This window comes from Squalius cephalus (genome assembly GCF_949319135.1).
Source record: "Squalius cephalus genome assembly, chromosome: 11".
NCBI lineage: Eukaryota > Metazoa > Chordata > Actinopteri > Cypriniformes > Leuciscidae > Squalius > Squalius cephalus.
In genome coordinates, this window is record NC_137132.1 from 26,141,370 (window position 1) to 26,155,133 (window position 13,764).

At 37.8% G+C, this 13,764-nt stretch overlaps 1 protein-coding gene across 1 annotated transcript in view; it reads right to left on the bottom strand.

The window, feature by feature from the left end:
- Positions 1–3,594: 3,594 nt before the first annotated feature.
- LOC307167340 (B-cell receptor CD22) overlaps positions 3,595–13,764 on the bottom strand; it is a 98,978-nt gene continuing 88,808 nt past the window's right edge. Inside the window, exons 7-13 of the mRNA XM_079886364.1 lie at positions 12,269–12,520; positions 10,135–10,386; positions 9,766–10,029; positions 9,589–9,670; positions 9,420–9,488; positions 8,095–8,170; positions 3,595–3,782 (exon numbers count right to left, since the gene is read on the bottom strand). Coding sequence (XP_079742490.1) covers positions 3,717–3,782; positions 8,095–8,170; positions 9,420–9,488; positions 9,589–9,670; positions 9,766–10,029; positions 10,135–10,386; positions 12,269–12,520 — 1,061 coding nt within the window. The 3' untranslated portion in view covers positions 3,595–3,716. The remainder of the gene's footprint in view (positions 3,783–8,094; positions 8,171–9,419; positions 9,489–9,588; positions 9,671–9,765; positions 10,030–10,134; positions 10,387–12,268; positions 12,521–13,764) is intronic.

The following is a 13,764-nucleotide window of genomic DNA, read 5'->3' on the forward strand; positions in this document are numbered from 1 at the left end:
GAGCAGGTTATCTCCCATATGGTTATTATACTGTATAGCTATTGATGACGGCTATGTATTTAGCGTGAGTGGTATTGATGGTATGTCCTGATATTTGGTGTGTATATTGCTGTGGTATTTAAGTGATTTATATGATTTTGAGGTTTGCAGTGCAATGAAATTATGCATGCTATAGGTGATCACATGAATTGATTTAATGCATGTATTTAACAACCCGTGCTGAATATATTGTCCTGTTTGATTGATGTTTTATTTCTCTTTAAGCTTATTGATTAAATATTATCAGTAATTACTAATACATGATTAGAATTGTACCTGTCATTGCATCAACCTGCTGTAAAATTGTTATATTTATACCTAAGGAATTGTGTACTTGAGTGTTTTCCTTGGTTATTGAGCCACAGAAAATCATTGGTCCAGTAGAGAACCTGTAAATCACCCTTATTACGAGTTGGGGTGGTTAAAGCGGCTTTACTTCACAAAATGACTCGTAGGAAGAGCACGAGTGCTTAGGGTGTCATTTGGGACAGGGCCAGTGACCCAAACAAGGTGCAAGGGTATGCGTGTGCAAAGTGTGCGTCAATAAACAAAGGTAAGTTGACTGTTTACCAAGTTAATGATCCATGTTGGTTAAGGAGTTTGTAAAGCCTTGATACAATGTCATCCTTTCACTAAGTGATGAATATTCGTCAGTGATTAAGCAGTTTATCGCGTGCTGTCGAGTGCACGTGAATGTGCAAGTTATGTTATTACTTGCAATTCGTAGTATTTATATTGCACCCAGTGTGTGATTTGTATGCATGTATGTATGTGTGATCATCACATTAACAGCTGAAACGCTTGCTATTTTAAGTTTTTGAACGCGATGTTTCTAATTATGTGCCGTTCATTTAAATTTTAAATCACTTCATAATTAGTTTCGGTTTTGAATGTTTTACTATTTCTGACCACTGGGTGGCGGTGTTGCATACGAATTTTGTTGCATGTAAATAAATTTATTTATTCTATAATTGAACTTCATAATTTCTTTATTTGAGAGATTGGTAGCTTTATGGAAATAATGTTTGTGTAATAATACTCAAGACATTTGTTAATATATTATAAATCTTTATCCCTTTCCCTTTGTAGACATCTAAACATATTAAGCTGTAAAGCCTGTACAGCTGTGTTGTGTACAACAGCCAAAGACTGTCAACAATAAACCTCCTTTGCATGGAACTTGTCGAATCCAGTTTGTTCTGATCGACACCCTGTTGAGGAAAGCTAGAAATAAACCATCACCTATTCACTCTAAAAACTGCTGGGTTGTGTTAACCCAATTTTGGGTCAAATATGGTCTCACCTAACGTTGGGTTAAAAAATGCCATTTAAAAATGGACAAATTGCATTTTGGACAAAATCAAAAATGGACAAAAATGCAATTTAAAAATGGAAAAATTGCATTGGTTACATTAAAAATGTAAACCAACGGCTGGGTTTGTCCATTTTTAAATTGAATTTTTAACCCAACGTTGGGTGAGACCATATTTGACCCAAAATTGGGTTAACACAACCCAGCAGTTTTACAGTCCAACCTTTTCAGTTCTAATATCGAACATATGTATAGTTGACCTAAAACCGAATAAATAGTGCTAACTAAATTAATATTAATGGCTAAATGATGGAATGTAAACATTCATGTAAGAGTATAAAGTATTGAACTGATTTTCTAAAATGGGCCTCAAAGTATACAGTTTACAGACCACAGAGTCTATTTTTATATCCCCAAATGGCAATGTATCCTGGGGGATACAAACATGCAGGCAGATTATGAAAAAAGTAAAAATTAAATTCATAAAATTTTGACATAAGTGTAATTGTCACACCTGCTGCTGGCTGATCAGTTAAATAGTATTTATTTGAAAAGAAACAAACAGAAATAATCCAGCAAACAAACAAAGATCACTTTCAGGTAGCAACATTAACACAAGACAAAGTACAGAAGCTAACTGAGGGTATAAATACACAGTGGTAATGAGGGACAGGTGAGACTCTAATCAATTAGGCAATGACGAATGACAATGGCAACCAAGGAAACAAGAACACACCAGTACTGAACACAGGCAAAGTAAGACACAAGAATATAAAAATAAAAGTCTGTGGACACAGACACAGAGAATACATAAGCTGATGCTTAACAACAACTTTTTAAACACGCAAGTCCCCTTCAAATATGTGAAATATATCAATTTTATTGGAAGGTGAGTAGATGTCCCACTACAGGGGGTCATGCTGTTTTACATGTGTTCTGTGAGCTAAACAATGAATGTATGAACAAAGTCACCAGATCTAAATTCACATCAAACACCCTTTCAATATGAAACAAACTATGCTTTTCCTGCCTCTCCCCACAGCCTCTCAAATCCCCCAGGATACAAAAAACCTTTTGAACTTTTAGTCTTTCACTTTCATTTCATGAGAAAAGTTTTAATAAGTGTTCAGTTTTGTTTTGTTATAAAAAAGAAAAGGAAATGAAACCTTTTTTTTTTTTTTTTTTTTTTTGAAAACAGAAATGCTCATTGGGAACTACATAGTCCGTGCCAGGTGGTGTAGAATTGAGGAACGTGATGTGTGCCAACTGCTGTTAAACCAATTTCACAAGCACACTAGTGTCCAGTATAGTCTACACTTGAAAATGCCTTATTTTACTTGGAAAAGAAAATGAATGAAAGCATCACAATGCATAGAATTGAACATAAAAGCAAATCTCTAACATAGTCAGCTTATTGCAGATTGCACAGTATGCGGAATTGGTTTAACATCCAAGCCATCCAATACTACGGAATATGAATAAATCAAAGCAGTATTAACTTGTTCTTACTGTATTATTTCAGTTTACAGGCATTTCAAATATTGTACTACTGGAATTCTTGTATTTGTTTCAGTTTGATGACATCTAAACTTAAAGGTGGTATCAGCGATTTCAGGCCCAAACATAAATGTTCACATTCATCTAATCTTACCTAACGATCCGCTAGCTGCCCGTCCCATAAGCATGCCGTCAAAAAAACGCGTCTCTGTAGGCAGCCTAGGCTCTGAGATCTGCACACAAAAACAGTTGTTTTCACCCGGTTTAGCCAAACACTCAAAACCAAAATAAATAGTGTTCCAACCAATCACCGACAGGGGCGGGTGTTGCAAGGTTTTCGCGTGCAGCCGTCATAGGCAGCCGTGCACGAGCGCAAAACCTCACAACACCCGCCCCTGTCGGTGATTGGTTGGAACACTATTTATTTTGGTTTTGAGTGTTTGGCTAAACCGGGTGAAAACAACTGTTTTTGTGTGCAGATCTCAGAGCCTAGGCTGCCTACAGAGACGCGGTTTTTTGACGGCATGCTTATGGGACGGGCAGCTAGCGGATCGTTAGGTAAGATTAGATGAATGTGAACATTTATGTTTGGGCCTGAAATCGCTGATACCACCTTTAATTGATACTATTATGCATATAAACATATTTTGGCTTATAGCCTACAGTTCATTCTTTATATATTAAAAGCTTTCAAATATGATATTAACACATAGCAAGGTTTTTTTTTTGTTTTGTTTTTTTTTCTTCAGTTGCAAGACCTTTTTAGCATTGAACATTTCCAGCACCTTATGAGTCAACAGATTTGTTTGCCTTTTTTGGTCTTTCTCAGTCTCTGTCATTTCTGGTAGGGAAGCATGTGTCAATTTCATCAAACGTTTTCATAGATGGATTCATCTTTCAAGGAGCTTTCAGATGACAATGGTCCCACATAATCCTAATTAAAAAGAAGCAAAATATGTTACAGACATTTAAACAAAAAAGAATAGGTTCACTAAATAATACATTTTACAGTTTTTCTCGATTGCTTAAACACTATAACCAGGCTTTTGAACTAAAATTTCAAAACCATAACGCCATTTATCAAAAAGCACACCCATTTCACCAAACTATAAACACTATTCCCTGTTTTGACACATGAGTCAGATTTGTTGAACTGTCACTGCAAAACTCTACACACAAATCCCTTCATTTCTCATTGCCTAGACCAGTGGTTCTCAAACTGGGGTCAAGGGGTCGCGAGTTGGTTTGAAAAAATTCTGTATTTTCTGATTACAATAAATATTTTTCACTACTAAAAAATTAAGATTACAAATAAATATTTTCTGATTTCTAAAGACAGAAGTGATTAGAAGGTTTAAAAAAAATGTTAAATAATATTTCGTCACTCTAAGATATGACGTCACCGTGCGGCGACTGATCTCTAGTTATCAATACAGCACGCAACTGCACGTGGAAACTGCAACTGCAAGAATGGATAAATTTGTAATTCGCAACAAGGTTAAAAATGTTGAGGAAATTGTGGACAGTCTGCCTGAATCATCTGAACCGTGTACCTCTACAAAACACAAGAGCAAGACCCCTTCTGACCAATGTAGGAAACGTCGGAAATATCAAGAGGAATTCATAAAGTATGGATTCACTTGCTCTACTGTCAACGATGTGGACCATCCTCAGTGCGTAATCTGTTCAGAAGTGCTTGCCCATGAAAGTATGAAGCCTGGAAAAATGCAGAGACATTTGGAGACAAGACATCCTGCTTGTGTTGAAAAACCTATAGACTTTTTTCGCAGAAAAGAGAAGGAATTACAGATTCAAAAACGCACACTCGCACAACAAACCCAAATTACTGCTAATGCTCTGAAGGCATCTTATGAGGTGGCATACCTGATAGCACAGTCCAAAAAGCCACACACGATCGGAGAAACCTTGATTAAGCCCGCAGCTGTGGCTATGTGTCGGGCCATGCATGGTGAGAAAATTGCAAGTGAACTTATGACTGTCCCATTGTCGAATGACACGATAGCTCGCCGTATTCATGATATTTCAAAAGACATTAAGAGTCAATTGATTAATAGGTTAAATGGAAAGAAATATGCGTTACAGGTCGACAAATCTACCGATGTGTCTAATTCTTCTCAGTTGCTGGCATTCATCAGATACACATTTGATGGAAAAATGCATGAGGAAATGCTCTTCTGCTCAGTGCTGGAGGGGACTTGTACCGGCAGTGACATTTTCAACAAGCTGGACACCAGACTAAAAGAGATGCGACTTTCATGGGATAACTGTGTTGGCGTATGTACTGATGGTGCAGGTGCAATGGTAGGTAAAATCAAGGGACTCAAGGCAAAGGTTTTAGAAGTGGCTCCTCATGTTAAGTTTACGCACTGCATAATTCACCGTGAGTCTCTTGCTAGCTAAGCACTTGATAGTGAGCTTAACAGTGTTCTCAAAGGTGCAATCAAAATTGTAAATCACATCAAATCACGTCCAGTAACCAGTAGACTGCTAGCCACCCTTTGCAACGAGATGGGCTCGCAGCACGAAGCGCTGCTGTTTCATACCGAAGTCCGGTGGTTATCTCGCGGGAAGGCACTCGGCCGGCTTTACGAACTGCGTGAGGAAGTGCACTCGTTGTTGAAAGAATCTAAATCTGAATTCGCGCACCATCTGACAGATCCAGATTGGTTATCAAAACTTGCTTATTTGGCCTGTATATTCGAAAGGCTTAACATGCTTAATCTTTCATTACAAGGTCCAAACACAAACATCTTGACAATGAATGAGAAAATTGATTCATTTGTGAAAAAGCTGGAAAGATGGGCTGAGCGAGTTGAACAAGGTAATGTGGAGATGTTTCCTGAGCTGGATGAACATCTGGAGGAGAATGGACTGAGTCTCGGCAACCTAGCACACATCACTGGTCATCTCCACGGCCTTTTGGAACAATTCCATAAGTATTTTCCAAAAGAGACGCAACCAGAACTGTATGACTGGATATGGCAACCATTCACTGAAACTAGGACTAATCTCCCCACAAAACTGGAAGATATTTGCTGGAGCTGTCCAGTGATAGGGCATTAAAAACTTTATTTTCCAGTTCCACACTGCCTGAATTTTGGATCGCAGTAGCAGAAGAATACAGAGAGTTATCCGGTGTGGCAATGGATGTACTGCTTCCGTTTGGATCTACTTATTTGTGCGAGCAGACTTTTTCCGCTGTTACATACATGAAAAATAAATACAGATCACGTCTTGATGTTGAGGATGATCTGCGAGTAGCCGTATCCAACATCAGGCCACAGATTACGCTTTTGTGCACCGAAAAACAAGTGCACCCATCCCACTGAAAGGTAAGCCTAAATTTATATACAATAAATATTATGGAAGTTTGTTTCCACCACGTAAGTAAATATTTGAAAAGATAATTGCGATTTATTTATCTAAAAATTGCGAGTTTACATCTTGCTATTCTGACTTGTTTTCTCATAATTGTGAAATATAAACTTGCAGTGCGAGTTATAAAGTTATAAATGATATAAAGTCGCAATTACCTTTTTTATTTTTTATTCTGTGGTGGAAACAAGCTTCCATAGGAAGTGGATGTGGATTTAAAACAACTTTTTTTTGGTATATTGTTTGTGTATTCTGTGGTAGTGGGTCGCGAGTTCTCGTCGATGTTAGTTTAGGGGTCGCTGGCTAAAAAGTTTGAGAACCACTGGCCTAGACCATGTTGTCATTTAGAAAGCACTAGCATTCAAAATTGTTCACTCAAGTCAGCACAGCTTCAGCTCAGTTAGCACACAATTACCCAGGTGGAAACACTAGGAGTCAAAATTTAACACACATCAATCAGATCCTTCAATAGATAGACAAAAGGGCCCAAATCAGTTTATTGAGTTTTTGAACAATGGATCCAGAAAGACATGAAGGAAGAGGGATAAGAATGAGGAGGAGGAAGGGCAAGGACAAGAAGACAAGCAGTCTCAGATGAAATTCAAGCCACTCTAGTTGCCCATGTCTTTGTCAATGGCATGACTATGAGGGAGGCTCGGCTACGAGTAAGGCCAAATTTGAGTCGCTTTACCGTCGCCTCGAGAACCTTCAGGGAGAATTCTATCACTGAATAAGTGACAAACATTTCCAATAGTCTTTGATGAGGTTTATTTTCTTGCAAGAAAAGGCCAGCAGTCGTACAGTCACACAGTGTGGCTGCAGAGTGTGACAGTGAAGGGAGGGCATCCTTTCTCCTTTATAGTCTCGACTCCCAGAATGTTATCTTTCTAGGCAAATGATGGTATTTCAACCATATGTGGAACATTCTTAGACGTGTCCATCATATTGTCTCCTTCAGTGGAGGCCCTCCTGTTACATCCCAACACTCTTTACCATTCCAATACAATTCGAATTCCATATTAGAATATGGTTTGTGTGTGCTCTTTTACTGTCATATGTTGGTCACACACATCTTACTGTAAGTATATATATATAAAAAAATTAGAGGAGAGAGTAAAAAAAAAAGGAAAAAAAAAAAAAAAGAGTAAAACAGGGAAAAAAAATTGTGTGTGTGTGTTTTCTGTGTATGAATAAAAATGTGCCAGTGTATTGACAATTACAGGTTGTGTCTTTTGTGTTCATCTTGTGAAAAGGTTTGTGGGGGGTGGGGGGGGGGGGGGGGGGGGGAACCACAAGCAACATAACTTACCAGTTTTGGAAATGTTATTTTGAATTTATTGCTCCAGTGTGTAAGACTATGTTGTAGTGTGTGTGATTTTGAGGGCTTGTGTGTCCTGTCTGAGGGCAAAGTTTGGTTTTTCAGCAAGAGTGAATGGTTTTGAGTGTAGAGCTTCATTTTGACCTGAAAATAGGATGTTTGGGGAATTGGGTGAGACGTTATGGATTTGTGTTTATAGTTTTGAGAATACGAGGCATAGTTTCAAGAAATGTGTTTAAGCAATCGAGAAAAACTGTAATTATAAATGTAAAGGCCCATGCAGTGTTGTTTTAAAGTCACAGCTTTTGCATATTAGTGTCTGCATACAGGATTCTTAAATGTGTTGTTGTCAGTTCTAACAGTTAGCTGATGTGCAAACAGTTCAGTCGAGGAGATTTTCACACACAAAAAAAACACATTCAGATCACAACAAAATCAACACTCTTATAAATGTCTAATGAATTGTTGCACTCAAACAGACTTCTTATTTGTAAAACAGTGTTTTCTTACTGATGTAAATTAGTATACTTACCCCCCAGTTGTCATAGTCATGACCGTCCGGGCTGTTTGCGTAAATATCTTCATCATGGCCTTTCTCTTCTTTAATGCTTTGCATAAAATGTTAGATAAAAAATCATTGGTAAGAGTTCTGAAATAGGTATAGGGAACAAACTATAGAATGATTCCAAAGGTTTGGAATCATTAGGATTTTTTTATGTTCCATTTTATCATATATGAGTCTCTTCTGCTCACCAAAGCTGCATTTATTTGATCCAAAATATAGTAAAAACCGTAATACTGTGAAATATTATTAGAATATAAAATAACTGTTGGGTTTTGAAATAACTGTTGATGTTTGATTTTAATATGTAGTTTATTCCTGTAAACAAGACTCAAGTCTTCACTGTCACATGATCCATCAGAAATCATTCTGATGATCTGAAGAAACATTTATTATTATTATTATCAATGGTGAAAACAGTTGTGCTGCTTCAAAAGTTTGTGGAAACTGTATGTATAATGTTTCTTTGATGAATAGAAATTGCAAAAGAACAGCATTTATTTAAAACAGAAGACTTTTGTAACATTATAAATGTCTTTACTGTCACTTTTGATCAATTTAATGCATCTTTGCTGACTTTTTTTTTTAAAGGACAAGTTCGGTATTTTACACTTAAAGCCCTGTTTACAGATCATTTCTGATGAAATAGAACGGTTAAGATTAAAATGTGGACACATGCTGCTGTCCCGAGAATTTTAGGTTTATTTCGCTTTCCCCCCCACCTACACAATGGCAGCCTATGGGCACTGGAACAATCCTTCATAAAACGCATTAAACTTTCGTTTACAAAGACGTGAAACTCACCGAGTGGTCAGGGGTGTTCAATGATATGCTCACAAAAAAATCGCTTTCCAACAGGTGTTTTACCATTCGTTGTAAAACTGTGGACCTATTTTTCCAAACGCCTCACACCCGTAGATTCTTCCGTTGAGAGCTTGAATAATAGACACTCCAGCCCAGTTGGTGGCGATAATGCACCTTTGCCAATTACAAGCAAACCACTGGCATTTAATTGAATACACAGAAGCAGCAGAAGAAGAAGCGGCGGAGTAATACCGTACCGCACACAGCCCATCCAATTCAAGTCAATGGAGTTGGACAAAAACTACGATAAAACCTGTTGGAAAGCATCTTTTGCAGCGATTTTTGTGTGAGCATATCAGTGAACACCCCTGACCACTCGGTGAGTTTCACGTCTTTGTAATCGAAAGTTTAATGCGTTTTAGGAAGGATTGTTCCAGTGCCCATAGGCTGCCATTGTGTAGGTGGGGGGGACTTACTTTTTAAAATCAGACCTCTTTGGGCATGTCTTCATTTCATTCTGTTCATTCTTCATTGCAGGCTGTTGTGTAGCTCTGTTCCCACTGCAAGATTTTTTTTAAAATATTAAAAAAAAAAAATACGTTATTTTAAGGTATTTTAAAGTTGCCAGAGAACAAATGAGAGAGAAAAAAATACCCTTACCGGTGTCTTCTCACAACATACACCAAAACGCCAACTAAAACAACTAAAATAGCTGATGCAACAGCAATGTATATTATTATGCCTGTGAAAAGAAACAAACAAATATTTTAATGATTTTTCCCCTCTGCATTAAAACAATGATAGAGTGCTTTAAAAAGACTGGATGTAAATTCTCACCATTTTGAGGAGCTTCCAAAGTGATAGAAGAGCTTCCCAAACTGTTATTGGCAAAGCACTGGACAGTCTCGGGTAAACCCAGCCAACTTTGTACTGTGAATGTGGTCAGAGACTCGTTTTGTTTGATGCTGGAGCTGGGGAAGGTTTTCGAGAAATCTGGACCAAACCACTTGACTTCGCTGGGAGGGTTGGAGTCCACAATACAGACACAGACTGTCAACATCGCTCCCTGGCAAGTAGATTCATTTTTAATTTCAGGAGAATCTAAATTAGATAGATGATAGATATATCTTAAATCAAAACCAGCAATCTTCTTTCACAAGCAATACCAATGTAAACATTGATTGTTGAACCTTCACACATACTTACACAATATATTAAGTTTGCTTGGACTAGAACTGTTTATTCCCTCTGTGTTAATGGCTGTACAGGAAATAGCCTCAGTATGACGAGACACTTTCTCCAGTTTATAAGTGGGCCCATTTCCTAGCAACGTCCCATTTAAGCTGAACCACTGGTAGCTGTTAGCAGGAGGGTTGCTGTTACTGGAGCACGTCAGTTCTGCAGAGTCATTCTCCTTCACTGAGGGTTTAGTCACCACGGTTACTTCATATGGAGGATCTGATTTAAATAAAATGTTGATAAAATGTCTTTTTTTTTTGGTCACCAAAGGCCTGTCTTTATCAAACTTTTTTCAAAGCAATTAAAGTTGGTATGTACATAGAAGTTTATGCCGCCTCCTGATACAGTTGGATAATGTAAATGTAAGTGTAATCGTATAGGGACTGTCAATGAACACACCTTAAAGGACTAAGTTCAGTGCAAATTAAGTTCTATCATGTCACGATATGTCAGTTGTGTTCAGTTACTGTCAGTTTTCATGAACTTTTAGGGGCTATTTACACCACACCGTTTTCGACTAATATATATATATATATACATATAATCTCACACATCGTTCATCTGTTCAGATGTTTAATTTTGCAACAGGACATTTTCTATGCTATAATTTATTTCAATAATAAAAAAAAAAACATTTATGATATATCTTACATTTCAAACAATGCAGAAGCAAAATGACTAAACAAAAAATAAACTTTTGCAGCCATGTTATCTTTGCAAGCACAAAATGTTATTTAGTCTAATTTAAAATTAATAATTGAATAGTCTAATTTAATATAAAGTAAATATTTTATAATTAGCATCAAACAAATAATATAGTTCTTATTCACAGTGATTAAAGATTATTAAACTAAAAGATTTAAACATTATTGCACAACCACCAAATAGGTGGCGATATTCACGAAGTATGTAAATTGACATGAAGAAATTGGCAATTGGAAATTGACAAGAAGAAGAAAGAGGTAGTATGGCACGCTTTTTCTTAGCGTCTGTGACTCGTCGATTGATCGTTCTGTTAAGAATTTCTTGTGTGTTAACCGTTGACAAACTCTGTGTTGACTGAACTTACTTTCGGACACGTTTTTGGAACCAGCATACCTCGAGTAAGCATGATTTGGGTTTACCAACCAAGAGTTAAGGGTATATTTGATGGTAAGATAACCTTGCTTTCTGGAATACCTCCCAGTGCCCACTACTGGCGGAACCCTTGCAATATGTTTAAATGGAACATCCTAAGACCTTGATCACTTGGAATCCGCAATGGAGCTATTTTTTTTTATTTGCATTTTTTTTTCCTCATGAATTTGTTTTACACACCATATAGGCCTGTATGTACACTTGGGCTTTTGGAGGAATTATAAAAAATGACAAATTATAAATTATAAGAAATTATAACAATACAATAAACTATAACTGTGTTGTGACTAAACGGCTGCCTCTCCCTTATTATCAGCGCCACCCTGTCTCTTAAATCGCCGCCTTTTGCCAGATTTCCGACTGGAGTGGGTGTGAGAGAGAGGAAGGGTGCTGAAACAACAAGAACTGGAGGTGCGTGGTGAGGCACACCTGCAGATAATGAAGCCTTATTATCACCGCCGCTGTTAAATGCCGCCTCAAGAGACCGGGCTCTTTTCTTTGTGCATGCACGCTGGCGTCCTTGCAGGTCCAGGAGGGGAGCAGGCAGGTGAAATTAATCTAATCTAATCATTCCACGATGACGTAGAGCCGTTGGACCCGTTTACCTACGCAAGGATGCACGCGTCGTCGCCGTCGGGCTGAGAATGGCCAGGCATTTTGCCCTCAGCTCCGTGGCCCTGGGTAGATGAGCCGCTAAAGAAGTGTGCGGCTGCTAGGACCTTTTACCTGGACCATCCTGTCTAAACACTCCCTTTCCTTCACGTGCCTCAGCACAGCGAGGACACCAGATTCCCTATTTATTTGGACACTTTTATCCCCTTTTATCCCCAAGTCGATTCGTTTTTAATTTCAGGAGGATCTAAATTAGATAGATGATAGATATATCTTAAATCAAAACCAGCAATCTTCTTTCACTAACAATACCAATGTAAACATTGATTGTTGAACCTTCACACATACTTACACAATATATTAAGTTTCCTTGGACTAGAACTGTTTATTCCCTCTGTGTTAATGGCTGTACAGGAAATAGCCTCAGTATGACGAGACACTTTCTCCAGTTTATAAGTGGGTCCATTTCCTAGCAACCCCCCATTTAAGCTGAACCACTGGTAGCTGTTAGCAGGAGGGTTGCTGTTACTGGAGCACGTCAGTTCTGCAGAGTCATTCTCCTTCACTGAGGGTTTAGTCACCACGGTTACTTCATATGGAGGATCTGATTGAGATAAAATGTTGAACAAATGTTATGTCAACAACTTTGTGTTCCTTCATTTCTTTTAATTTTATTCAGAGGCACAAACTGACCAAAAATATGCAATTTGGTGCATTTTACAATTTGCTTATGTTTATATGGGCAAAAAAGTAAGATACAATTCTGAAAACGTAAGGTATATTAAAGAGAACTTTATAACAGCAGACTAATTAGATAAAATGCATACAAATATAATTTGTCATTGTAACTCACGTCTCCCAATATTGTCTTATTGAGATTATATTTAAATGCGAGAATACGATTGTAAACAAAAAAAAATTTCAGCCAAGTTTTGATCGTGTTGATAATTTAGAGGCTTTAGAAATTTGACTATAAAATATGATACAATTAGGCGTTTTAGGGTTGCATTTTTAAGACTCTAGGGTTCTAGGGTTCACTAGGGGGCCTCATAAAATGAATTGTGGTTAATTATTTGGCACATTGAAGCTTTTTTTTTTTTAACACCTTAAAAGTTTGAAAACAAACGTCACTGTCATCCTACAAAATATCTAATTTGAGGGGCCTTTGACTATTGTGTTGGATGGTGGGCTTTATAGTCAAAAAGTTTGAGAACCATTGTCCTAAAACTATTAACTAGTGCTGTCAAATCGATCAAACATGATTTATCACATCTAACATAAATGTGTGTATGTAGGCCTATGTATAAGTATGTGTATTTCACAAGATCACTCTTAAAAATAATCAGAAAGAGTAAAAAGTATGCTTATTTGGTGTGCTGTACAACACAGTCTCACCCCCAAACGTCACATACTGACGCGTCTTGACCAAACGGCAATATACGACGAAAAGGGTACCCCTAAAACGTCCGTATGTGACTATTCGGGTTATGGGTAGGTTTAGGTATGCGTTAGGGTACCGCTAAGAGGCGCTGCTGGTGCGCTTATGTCTTCGTCTCATATGGACGTTTTAGGGGTACCCTTTTCGTCGTATATTGCCGTTTGGTCAAGACGCGTCAGTATGTGACGTTTTGGGGTGAGACCGGGCTGTGCTGTACGAGGGGAGGGCTCTGAACCCAGTGTACTCCCCCATATCACTGTTAGGATAGAAACCAGGAAAGCGTGTGGAATCTGGGTGTTGGAGAGATGTGAAAAACTGTTGAGGAACATATAGGTGAGTCGGCTATGTATATGTGTGTATATATACAGTGCAATGCATAAGTGAATACACCCATGCTAAAGTTGACTAAA